The sequence below is a fragment of the Cariama cristata genome, unplaced genomic scaffold (assembly GCF_000690535.1).
Source record: "Cariama cristata isolate BGI_N322 unplaced genomic scaffold, ASM69053v1 scaffold989, whole genome shotgun sequence".
Classification (NCBI taxonomy): Eukaryota; Metazoa; Chordata; class Aves; order Cariamiformes; family Cariamidae; genus Cariama; species Cariama cristata.
Genome location: NW_009635054.1, coordinates 61,292 through 73,840, shown reverse-complemented (window position 1 = coordinate 73,840; position 12,549 = coordinate 61,292). Strand labels below are relative to the sequence as shown.

At 46.3% G+C, this 12,549-nt stretch overlaps 1 protein-coding gene across 1 annotated transcript in view; it reads left to right on the top strand.

Annotated features, from left to right (window-relative positions):
- Positions 1–10,338, top strand: part of GRIP2 (glutamate receptor interacting protein 2) — a 59,813-nt gene extending 49,475 nt beyond the window's left edge. The window contains exons 20-23 of the mRNA XM_009707367.1: positions 1,835–1,955; positions 5,509–5,745; positions 7,484–7,630; positions 10,141–10,338. Coding sequence (XP_009705669.1) covers positions 1,835–1,955; positions 5,509–5,745; positions 7,484–7,630; positions 10,141–10,338 — 703 coding nt within the window. The remainder of the gene's footprint in view (positions 1–1,834; positions 1,956–5,508; positions 5,746–7,483; positions 7,631–10,140) is intronic.
- The last annotated feature ends 2,211 nt before the right edge of the window (positions 10,339–12,549 follow it).

Genomic DNA, 12,549 nt, shown 5'->3' with positions numbered 1-12,549 from the left:
GCGTGTCATGCGTCTAAACCCTTTTTATTTAGGGAGAAAAACAAAATGTCTCTAACTCTGGCTGCCTTTAGCCTGGAAAAACCTGCTGACCCAGTGGTGTGAGAGGCCATCCTGATTCATGCACGTCCTGGATGTGTTTGTGATATTGCTGATTTGAGAGGCAAGAAGCTGGTAACTGGAAGGGACGTTTGCCTCTTTGGGAACCTAGGAGCAGAGGAAGGAAATGAGTAAGGGGAAAGAATCGAAAATTCCTTTTGGGGGGAAATTTTGGTTTGTTTTTATAAAGTCTTGCTGGGTGTTTTTTTGACCTTTCTGCCTGGTGTAAAGGCTACTGTCCTTTAAAAGCTGATGAAAGGTAGGGGGTGAATTTAAAATACAATAAGCCATGTCAGATACTGTTCTCCCCAGGCAGGCCACAATGCCACAAGGAGCAAGAGCATGTGTGTTTGAGTTTCTGTCTGCTACAGACTCCCATTTAAACCAGTGGATGAAAAACAAAGCTTGTGCTAAAGATTTTCCAGTTAATAGAGATCTGGAAAAAGCTCTATTAATAGCCCAGGGGATCATTATATATTTAATGGAGGCCAACCTATCTTTTGACTTGTATTCAAGTAAAATGTTTTGACTTTGCAAAGTGACTCTGGTGGATGAGCATCACTTTCCCTCTGCAGCGCTGATAAGTATCAAGCCATGAGAGATGCTGCCAGATGTTGCAGCTGTGGAGCATCATCCATGCAGCTCCTAATAAGATGCATTAGGGCTCCTCTAATGTCACTGTCCCTTTGGGGTCTTTCCCCATGACCCATCAGTGGGTTTATCATGACCTTGATTTAACACCACAGGGAGTTTCCTTCAAGAGGCTCCTGTTAAACTGAGTGCTGACGGTCTGAGCTTTGCACAGAGTCTGGTGTTCAGTAAGCAGTGTCCAGTGTCACCTACTTCTCTGGCTTGTTCAGAGGACTTCAGCATGTTTAATTGCTATTTGCTTTAGAAGTCCGATAATTGACCCTGGCTTGTGGTCAGAGGTCAGGTGGGAAATTGCAGAACCACCAGCAAGATGCACATGGTGTTTACGTTAGCATGTGTTTGTACCAGCTTGAGAGAGGTTCTCTCTATCCTTACTCTCTGTTGTAGACAGAACTTGTGGCAATCTTTACACAGCTGTAAGTGCCGTGACTGTTATACAGAAAAAAGAGACCTCCCGAAGGTGACAGCTCAGTTCGCTGGTCATCCCAAAGCAAATGAAACTTGGTTTGTATGGGTTATACATGACACTGTTGATACTGCTGGCTGTAGTGTGCATTTGCTTGTCCAACCCAGGGCAATCATTTTTATATACATCTTTGCATTATTTACTCTCATAGAGACCTAATGTATTTATCATTTTCTCACCATGTCTGTTACCCTCTGTGTTTTTCTCTCTCTTCTCAGGTGTTCTGTGTCTCAGATCTGAGCTCTATCCCATCAGCCTTTGTACTAACAGTCTCTGAGGCTCCTGGTTTACCCATAACGCATCCTTTTTTCTTTCACTTCTCTATTTCACCAAAACGTCTTCCTAAACCTACAATCTTCCTACAGGCACTTTTTAATTTACCCTTTGAACTTTGACATTACTACACCAACTTAATTCTTCCTTTGAAGGACACTTGCCCCGTTAGTAAATGCATGGAGGTCTCGTATTTGGACTCTTGTTTGAAAAGTTCATATTGTTTGCTTTTGTATATGAAGACTCTTCAAGTCTCTGCTTTTACTGGTGAGACACTTGCTGTAGCCTTGCGGCTTTCATCCTGCTGCAGAAGAGTGCTGACAATGTTTGGTTCCTACGTTACAACAGATATCCCAACCGCCAAAATGGCCTTGAGACCACTCATGAGGATAGTTTTTGGCGTGTTTTTGGAGAAGCTTTGGAGGATTTGGAAACATGTGGCCAGTCTGAACTTTTGAGGGAGATTGAGGTAAATCACTTTCTGAATTTGCTGTTGATCTGACTATTTTGCTTTTGCCATAAACGTTCGATTGTTTCCCCAGATCTGTTAGTTGCCCGTAGCATCCCTGTGCTGCCAGTGGTGTGAAGAGGGGTTCGAGTTTAATCTGTGTCAGTGTTTGTGCTAATGGATAACTATGTCTCATTAGACAGTTGCTTGTGTGCACTTTTTCCCTGAGCTGATGACTTACCCACCAGGAACTCCACGCTCTTTTTGCAAATTGTTGCTGGCCAACAGTCTTCACATGACTCTTGGCAGACCTTCCTTATCAAATGGTAAACCCTCTGCTTGGAGAGATACTGTCTGTCCAAAGCACTTAAAGGCCAAGCAAAAGGAGCCCCCCAAAACTCCACTGGGACTAAAGCCTTGGCTTACTTCAAATATAGACAGACCCAACATATATCTTGCATTCAGCTGTCACTCTGCCGGAAACTATTTCAGTGAAATAGGTAATTGGAAGCTTTTCAGCCAGCCTTCCCCGTGGAAAAATCTGAGAAAGTAATTGCTTCCTGCAGAAATAAAGGTGTTTCCTCTCTTCAGGAATGACTTTCTCTTTTCTTTATCCAAAATGCTTTGGAGGTCATGTTATTGTGTCCGGTTATAGGATGAGGAGCCTGGATTTCTAAGCCGTGGGATGCAAATAAAGGCCTCCCTCGAGACTGTCAAGCAGCGGGAAGCAAACCTGCCTGGCAGGATGGGACCGTGCTGCTCCCCTCCCCAATTCAGCTCCCACAGCCCGAAAGAAGGAGCGGGACCTTGCAAAATCCTCTGTCCCCCTGCCTTCTGGATGCAGGGGACTGGGGAAAGCTCACTGGGTTGTGTCCTCCATCACCCCCAGTGGGACTGTTTTTATGCACAATTGCATATCGCCTAGGCTTCAGAGAAAAAAGGCAATTTCTGAATAATTGGAGGTGGAAAAGTCCTGTTTTGGTCTATCTGGTCACAAGGGACTTAGTAATTGTTCTTTCATCCTTGATCCTTAGCAACTGTAAGTTGGGGAGGAAATCTCAATTAAATTTCTTGTGTTGAAATATGAAACGATGTATTTATTATCTTAACTGCTTAAGAAAATGCTGACTTAAAAAAAACCACAACACCACACAAAACCTCAAACCCCCAGCCCCCCCAAACCATAGCTTCTTCCTTTGATCACTTATTTCCTGGACCTGAATGTATTTAGAAATTAGTTTAGGCAACCTTTCTGAATGGTTGTTGACTGCTTAAGAAAAAGTACTGCCCTGAAATGATGCGTAAGTGTTTCTCTTCTGCATAATGGCTGGCATCTAAATATAAAAGAAGGGATTTGTTGGACTACTGTGAAATGGCAGGATAGAGAAAATACCTTTCTGCCCAATCCTTTTCCTTTTCCAGGGAGCTGTGGTGCAGAGATACGTGGGCTTTTGATTCATGCTGTTTTAAGGCTTTGGAGCTTTGAGAGCTACAGCAATGCTTTTAAAAATGTAAAGAAATTTCACAAAAACCCAAGCACCTCTAGGGTTTTGGTGTATTTAGCACATTTCTAGAATATTTTGGAAAGTTCTGGGGACAAAAGGAAAATGCTGTGTTTTTAGCAGAAGTCTGATGGGTTTCAACTCTTCTTTTAGCAAATCCAAAGTACCACTGATCTGTTCCTTTTTCTCCATGTGCCCGTCCTTCCTGAGGCATGGTGTGGGATGTGCAATGCTCATTGGGGCTTTTGCTGTATCCAGGATTCTAAGCCCCAGCTCCTGACCTTCTGTGATCTTATGACAGTCACAGATTTTATTTTTTTCTTAATTTCTTTTTTTAATTTGACCCTTCGTGCTCCACATTTGAAAAAGAATAAGAGTCATGCAAGATGACCCAAGGTAGCCTGGAAACAGGTTCACACACAGTAGCAATCCACTCCCAGGCTATGGGGTATGGGTAGAAACAGGCTTTTTCCAGTATGTCTAGTGGAGCCTGTGTCCCCGCTTTGCTTTGAGTGCCACCAAGATACGGGGAAAAATAACGTGGGGCGGCCACAGGCTGGAGAAGTCCAGAATTGCCCTTTCTGCTGCTTGCACTTAACCCAAAGCACCTAGCAAACTGCTTATGATGCTGCAAGGAGTATTTAAACACTTTGAAGATGGAGGAGGAGTTGAATGCTGTTGGGTACTGGCCTGTTACGGTATTTGCAGCACGTGAGGGAGGACAGTAGCACAACGTGCACAGACCTTTCTGTTCTCCTTACTTGCTTGGCAATGCTGGTGTTGGTACGGCATGGCATGGTGTCCTGGGGGGTGTTGAGCCTGCCTGAGGTCAGTGAACAAACGTACCCTGGGTGGCTGTACTGCTGTTTGTTAATCTGTGTTTCAAGTATGTGGTAAGTCAATGTCCTTCCAGCATGTAGCAGGTATTTGAGTTTTGTCCAAACTCGAGCTGATGAAGTGATTTTTATGTGAAGACCTGAAAAGTGCAAAGCTAAAAGGTTTTCTGTATTTTATCCATCCCTATTTGGGATAATGTGGGTAGTGCTGGCATTTTCATACTGCCACCAGAATTTGCTTTATTTGCCTTTATTCCAGCTTGGAGCAAAGAGCTGGAGAGTCTTGGTTAGAGATTTAGTCAGATGATATTTCCCTTGTGCACAGGAGCAATTGCTCTTTGACTTGCCACATTTAACATTGCAGAATTTTGCTATCTGCTCCCTACCTTTCCTTTTCTTTCTTCTACCTTTTGACATTTAATGGGACTGCAGACCCTTGGAGCCTGAACTTTGAAATGACAGTTTTCATTACGCCGTTTAAATGGACTCTGTGACCTGGAGCCAGTAGAGGTTCCACAGGCTGGATTCTTGACTCCTTCGTTAGCTTTGATCAATGTAATCTCATTAGTGAAAAGCATTGCCAAATGGAGTAGAATCTACGTAGGGGCATCTTTTAATGGATGCTATCAAGGATGACCAGGCTTAAATACTACTTAATTTCATATTTTTAACTCAGTTTTGCTCAGTGACAGCTCCCATTTACTGACAGATAAAATCCTAATTTCTGTGCTGAATTGGCCTCAGTGGAGTCCAAGGTATTGACTTCCCTGGGCCATTGCCAGCACTGTGCAACGCCTTTGGTGAGCTGCAGCCTGCAACGGTAGGCTGCAGAGCCAGGCAAACACTGGTTCCTCTGGGAGACCCCTGAGATTCGGATGTTCTTCCTTCTTGACTACCAAGAAGGTTCCTGCACAAGATGAGGCCTGCCTGGCCCTGTGTGTGTAGAAGACGTCATGAAAAAATAAGGAAATGCTTCACAAATGCTTCCTTCTGAGATAAAGCTCCACGTTGGGGTCGGGGTGGAGAGCACACAGCAGATCAGCAATAAGCCTGGCAGCAGGCTCCTGAGGTCTGGAAAAGGCTTTTGTAACTAACTGGAAGAGCTTCTTGGTACTTACTTTCTGATTAATGAGAACAATGGTGCCCCCCTGTTGTTGTCTGTGCCACTTTTGTTGCCGTGTGGTCCTTCTCTTCCTGCTACTGGCTCAGCAGTGACTTTGTGCCCTCACCCTACAGGCATCCATCATGACGGGGAGCGTGCACAACCTGGGTCTGGAAGGCAGCAAACTGCTCCTGGACTCTGTCAACCCATCAGGACTGAGCCCGTTGAGGAAAGCAAACTCCAGCTGTGATGACAGACAGACTGAGGGAAGCAGCTCCCCTGCCAAGAAGAATGAGAGGAACCTGGACATGAAGAAGATAGAGAAGGAGATGCAGGAAATCATGTCCCCTACCCCCCTCGAGTTTCACAAGGTCTGTGTTGCCAAGGGTTGGTCTGCCTGTGGCACTGTGGTACCTCAATGATTAAAGATGTAGAAGCGCTGCAACCCTGTAGAAAACCTCCTCTGTTCAGAGGGACCCCCAGAAAATGTTACTTGTTAAAACTGGCCCCCACCAAGGTCTGCAGCAAAGGTTTCCAGATAGTCAGATTAAGATGAAGGGGCCTCTTCAGAAGAGTAACAGGATTTAGCTGCCATGCTTCAGCAGGGTTCAAACCTGTGCTTTGCTGTTTCCCTTTATTATGTGAGATTTCCAGGTCCTTGTGTTCTGGAGTTCATTAGTTGGTGCTACAGATACAAGTGAGGGAGCTCAAAGTATGGCCCTGTGGAGACCCATCAACCCTTTTCCAGTGGTACACTCCATTCAGTAGGCCACTTTTCATAAAAAAATAACTTAAAATAACTTAAAACCAACTTATTTTCCCTCCTGTTCCACTCTACCCCCAGCCTTTCCTGAAGAGGTGCAAATGGTAGGACTTCAGCAATGGGATACTTGTTTGAATTCTGTACCCAGCTGAACGTAGCCAGTTTAAGCATGGTGTAAGGCAATGGTAATTAGAAAAAGTAATTAACTGTAGAAGCTGCTGATGCAGAATGAAACCAGGGAAGGGAGCTGGAGAGGTTTCAAAAAATTTGATTGCTTTTTTCTTTCCTAGTGTGACTTTAGAATGAAACCTGCAGTTACAGTAGCTGGAAAAAACAGCTTTTTCATGTTTGATCTGCTCTTGTCCTTCAGGGCATGGCAAATGTGTCTTTAAATAAAACTCCTTCGTACCTGAAGGAGGAGAGCTGTGTAATTAGGCATGTTATAGGGTGACTCTTCATTCTGCTGGAGCATCTGGTGTTGGCTGTGTTTGGAGATGAGTTTGAGGCCAGTGAGCTGCTCCTGTGCGTCATCCTGGGCACTGTCCTTCCCAAGGACTGCACATCCATGAGACTTACCCAGCCAAGAGCACAGCGATGGAGTTAGAGCTTCACGGTAGAGATGCACTCCCAGTTCATGGGAGGCAAAGGGAGATTTTGGTGGTGAATCAGTTGTCCCTGGCTCCCAGTGTTACCCTGTGGCAAGATACACTTCCAGCAGGGCACTCCTCCTTTAGGTGAGGCCAAAGCATGATGTGCTCAAGGGAAGGGCGATGAGGTTACCCATTTCTTGTCCTCAGTACGTCAGCACTTATTGATACGAATTTTCTGAAAAGAACTTGTGAATAATATGGAGAAGTTTAGATGTTCCTGATGAGTGATGTATTAAAAATGAGCTGTCTTCACAATTGACACACTACATTGAAAATTCCCCATCAACGTGTTGATTTGTCATGTGCTGGTCTGGCATACACAGAGGATACACAGCATAACCTGGGCCAGGGAAGGCAATACTCCATTAATAACACTTGCTTTGTTGCTCTTTGCATGAAATATGGCAGATGTCTGTGTTACACTGCTTGCATTTCCTTCCACATCCTCGGGAGAGGGACTGTAGTTGGTTATATGCCACTCACCAAAGCACTTCTCCATGTGATCTACTTAAGATCTGGTAAATAAGGCTCCATCTGTGTTAGCTGCCCAGGCTAAGAAAAATCTGCCTGGGAGACCCAGGGTGGAATTGCTGTAGGTCTGCACATGTTACCTATGTTGTTCCTATCCTGCCAGCCCTGCACATCTCCTCCTTCCTCTGCTGCATTCAAATGTGTTTTCTGTTTCTGCCTCTCCAGATGACACTCCACAAAGACCCGGAGAGTGAAGACTTTGGATTCAGTGTGTCAGATGGCCTGTTAGAAAAAGGTGTCTATGTAAATATGGTCCGTCCGGATGGGCCAGCAGATCAGTGTGGCCTCAAGCCATATGACAGAGTGCTTCAGGTAATAAATGCAAAATGCAGTTCTGGAGGCTGGGACGGAGTGAATGAGTGGCTGAGAGGAAGAGAGAAGTGAGACCCATCCATGGCAGCACTAACTTTAATGAAAGGTAATAGTTAGCCAACTAGGTGAGCTCTTAGCCACCGAGCACTCCATGAGACCTGTGTTTTATAATGAGAAATCACTAGGTACTACCCACAGGTGGTACCCCTAGGTTACACCTATTCCAGGACACAACCTATCCTGGTACTGGCCTTTTTGAGCTTGGACAACTCAAAACAACCAAAAAGCTGTGTTGCTTCCTCTCCTCACCCTCAGTCCTTTTCCTGTCACATAAAAGGGTGATTTTTGGATGAACGAGACACTATTGACCAATATGTGTTCCTGCGAAGCCTCATGTGGAGTTAAGTGGTGTGCATGAAATTCTGTGCATGCCTTTGACAACTAAAAGAGTTTTCTAGGAAATATATCTTTCAAGCAAAGTGTTTTTTATGGATATTTTTCTTTGAAAGATACTTGATCTGAAATAGCTGATGCAGAAACAGAATAAAAACTCTGGTCAAAAGCACGGTCTGTAATAAATATGACCTGGGCGTATTGGACTACCAGAGAAGACAATAAGAGCGTGGTGAGTTTTGGATATTGGAGAGGAACTTTATATGGATGAAAAACAACTATTTTAGATTTGGGGCAACTCAAACAGCAACTGAGAAATGAAAATGAAATTTTTCCCAATGGAAGAATTGCCACCATTTAGAAATGCAGATATTGTGGCCATATTTGGAAACACTCAGAAAGATGTTTAGTTTTACTAATTTCTAGGCGGGGGTTGTTAGCAGTAGGATTAGAGCCAATGTATTATGTACATCAGGTAACTGGAGAACTGGCAGCACTGTGGGGAACCTTGTTTAAGCTTGTTATGGTCTCCAGCCAGTTGGCTGCTATACAATTATTCCTTCTCGGCTTCAAATAAAAGATGGTGCAAGAATGAACAAGAAGCTAATTAGGCTCTGGGCTGCCTTTCTGTTGAATGTTGGATGTGTTGCTTTTTGTGAGTGCCAAGTGCTCTGGGAGGTGTGCCCAAAATCCTAAACAGAGCAGCGTGGAGACTTTCGACACCCCCCTTCCACATGCTGTGCCGCTCGGCTTACACCTACAAGAAGACAAGGTGATTGCCATCACGTTGACATATGGAGTTGTGAATTGAGGGATTGCAGACCTGGTGCAGGCAACTCCCATCAAGAAGTACAGAGATGCATTGCTGAGGATGCTTCGCAGTGCTGCTGAGAATGGGCATGATGATGTGCCTGAAGGCCAGTGAAGCACCTTGTCCCCGCTGTAACAGACCCTCTGCCTCTTGGCTGGATGGATTAGCTGGAGCGTGGCATTACACTAATGGCACTTCTGCACTGGAACTGCCTGGCTGACATACAGCAAAGGCAGAGTAATCTCCTGACTTATCTTTCCTTGCCCACGTGTGGTCTAGAAATTGTCCTTAGTTACTGCACTGTAAGGAGCAGTATTGGGGTCAACTGTGCAGACACCAACTGGGGCAGGGGGATGCTACTGCTGTCGCAGAGCCCAGCTCCATGGGCATGCGTTAATGCTGGGAAAGGGTTTTGAATGGAAGGGTTGCAAGGACTCAACCAGCCCTTACCCAGAGAAGGAAGCAATGCCTGGCCCCAGGGGTTATGTTTGCTCCGAAGGTGGGTGGGAAATTCCTTTTCCCTTCCCTGCTTCCCCTCCCTGTGCTGTTTGCCAGCCCTCTCCATCCTGGAGCTGTTGTGGCACCAAGCCCAGGTGCTCTGGTAGCTGTAGGTGAGAGAGCTGGGGTGGGTTCTTGCAGGTGACCCAGCCTAGAAATGTGCTTGAAGGTCTGCAAGAGACTGCAGTAAAAGTCCTTTCACTGCTGAATCCTGCAGAGAGAATTTGCAGCCACCTTCTGAGTCCATGTGAAATGCATCCAGACTCCTCTGAAATGAAGGATGTAAATGGGGAGAGGAGAAGCAGAAACTGTTCAGTATAGACTCAATTTACTGCTGGCTGAGTTGGAAAATTGTTGGCAGAAGCCTCAGAGTCTGACGTGTATTTGTTTTCTAGGCACTGAATACCCCACATCACAAATTTAAGGCCAGTAAAAGCCAAGCTGGCAAAAAAATAATGGAAAATGGCAACCTTTGTCTTACAGGCTTGAACTGGAGAACTGATTTTGAGCCCTGCACTGCTTAATAGTTGTAATACTGCCCCAGACACCGAGGGTCAGGGTTTATGTCTGATCCAGACTTTTTTTCCCCTTCCTCTACCAGTTATTGCATCACTTCTCAGCTAAGCAAGGATGGGCTCAGCCCAAAGGGGTGCCCCTGCTCTGCTCTGCTTTGAACCCAGAATCAGGGACCCCCAAGAGTTGTGTGTTTTCACAGATGTGGGTTAACACCAACCTTGCATTTTCTGACTAACAAACATGGTCTTTCTGTTGTTCCTCCCCATGGCACATCCTGAATCCATCCCGGCAGGTAAACCGCATCCGAACAAGAGACTTTGACTGCTGTCTGGCTGTTCCCCTGATTTCAGAGGCTGGAGATAAGCTGGACCTGGTGATTAGTCGAAACCCCTTGGCACTGGCTGCCAACGCTCCCACGGAGGGGAACAGAGAGCTGCCGGTGCAGGTGGCCCGTGGCACCGAGGTCAAGGCAAGCGTCCAGACGCTCTGAGCAGCAGGAGCAGAGCAGACGGTGTCCACGGCCCCTGCTTGAGCCATTGTGGTATTTGGGGTGTTTTTCCTGTTTTTTGCACTGGTATTTGTAAATGCTGTGTGTACCATAACGTGCAAGTGGGGAGGTGGGTCTGTAGACCGCCAAATATTGCTGGGAAGGTCGGAGCTGGATACATGTCTTGGGCTGTGGGCAGCGCTGGCAACAGGGCGAGCTGCCGACAGGAGGAAGGAGCATCCACAGCCATCACCCATGGCAGGGCATCCCCCTGTGCCCCGGCTGTTGGGCTGTGCAGGGTCCTGCCTCCGACATCCTCCTCACCCTGAAGGCCTTGGCCATCCTATAAACACACATGGTGCTATTATGTTCCTTGTTTGCTCAGTTAATCACATACAGCAAGACTGAAACGCCTTTCCTTTTCTGTTGTGCCCAGCCCCATCCTTTAAACACTCCTGATAAATTGATTTCCACAGCCCCTTGCACTCCTGGCGCAGGGCTGTGGAGAGTCCTGTTTAAGAGACATTTCAAATTGTGCTTGAGAGTGGCTAAATGCAATTCTTGTTCAAAAATTGGTATTTGCAGCTGCCTCCTGCCAGCCCTGTCTACGCTCCCCTCCAGGGCTGGCTCGCCCTGCGGTGGGATGAGGCACCTCATCTCGCCGTTGATTCCCGTAAGCAAGGTGGTGACCTGCGCTGGGGTGGTTGTTACAGAGCAGAAGGCCATACCCAAGGCTGAAGTCCTTGAATACCTGCCCCAGTCCCCAGCCACCTTGTTTGTCTGGGCTTTACGGAGATCTCTTGCTTGCAAACCTGGCCTGTGCCCACAAGTAAATAGCAGAATAGTGATCTTCCCAGGGCTGTCCCTGATGTTTTGCATTAATAAAACCTTGTCGTCTGCCATCAGGCAGTGGCATGAGAAGCCTTTTGTTAGGTGGAGGTTGTGTCCCCTGTGTCCCGCATGGGCTGGGCAGTGTGTGTGCCCACGCGGGTTCGGCTGCTCGCCCCCAGTCCGCCCGCCGTCACCTGTTGCTGGCCTTTCCGTGGCTTTGCAAGCATGATGCCCCATGGTCGCTCCCCTCCCTCCAGAGAGCCCTCAGCCCCACGGGGAAGAGGGACTGTGATGTTTGCATCGGTTTCCTCACCTGCCTGCCATGTTTCATGTATTAGCACTTTATGATGATGTTCATGTCCCGGTGGTGGCATGAGCCTGGCATCGCTTTCCCTGGGAAGGTTCTGGCACAGCGGAGATGAGGAGCTTGCTCAGTTGGACACTGCAGCCCCGGTGCCCACTGCCTCCGTTCTCCACTCACCTTTTTGGTTCCTCTGTCACCGCCTGCGTGCCGATGGTGTGCGTAGGGTGTCGGATGGGTGTACAGCACACGTTTGTTGCTTTGCTGAGCCAGGACTCATCGCCCCACCGTCTGTCCCTGAACCACTTCGCAACTCTGTCCCTCCACGATAGCGCAATGTATCAGGGTGTTTCTACCAGACACGTGCCCGGCCCCATCCAGCTATTTGTCGTAGCCATTTTCTCTTCAAGTATGCAATATCCCATACCATTGCTGCCACAAATAGATAATGTGCCATAATTGATACTGTGGAGCATTGACAGTGCAGCCGAAAGTGTTTTTATATGCAATATTTTGAGCAGTGGAAGCTCACTGGGGCTTCTCATAGGTTTTTAATGAAGACTTTTATCAAAGGCTTTAAAAAAAAAAAAAAAAGGAAGAAAAACTTAGTCCTTGTATCCCTTCCTATGCATTTTGAATGATATGAAGATGAAATGCATTACTTAAATGTGTATTTTTATCCATATATTAGAGTGTATTCCTTGTAAAGTATTTTTATATGCTAATTTTCTTATGTATCTATGAAAGCACAATATTTAAAAGTACAGCATTTCAAAGAATATTTTAGTCCTGTTTTGGACCTATTTGTAAATCTCTGTATTTAAATGGGATTGCAATGACTTTGACTTTTTTTTTTTTAATTAAATAAAAGCAAATGAAATGCATTTGGTTTGGTTCGTGCCTCTTTCTACTGGAGGATGATACTGAGGCAACACTCTGCTTCCAGGCCTATTTTAACTTGCCAGAGGACCCCCAGGTAGGAGACACCTCAGAGAGGGCACGCAGGGGGTTTTGCTGGAGGGCCACTGCTTGTAGGGCTACCAGTGCAGGGCTGGGGTTGTCCCTTGCCACCGTCCAGCAGC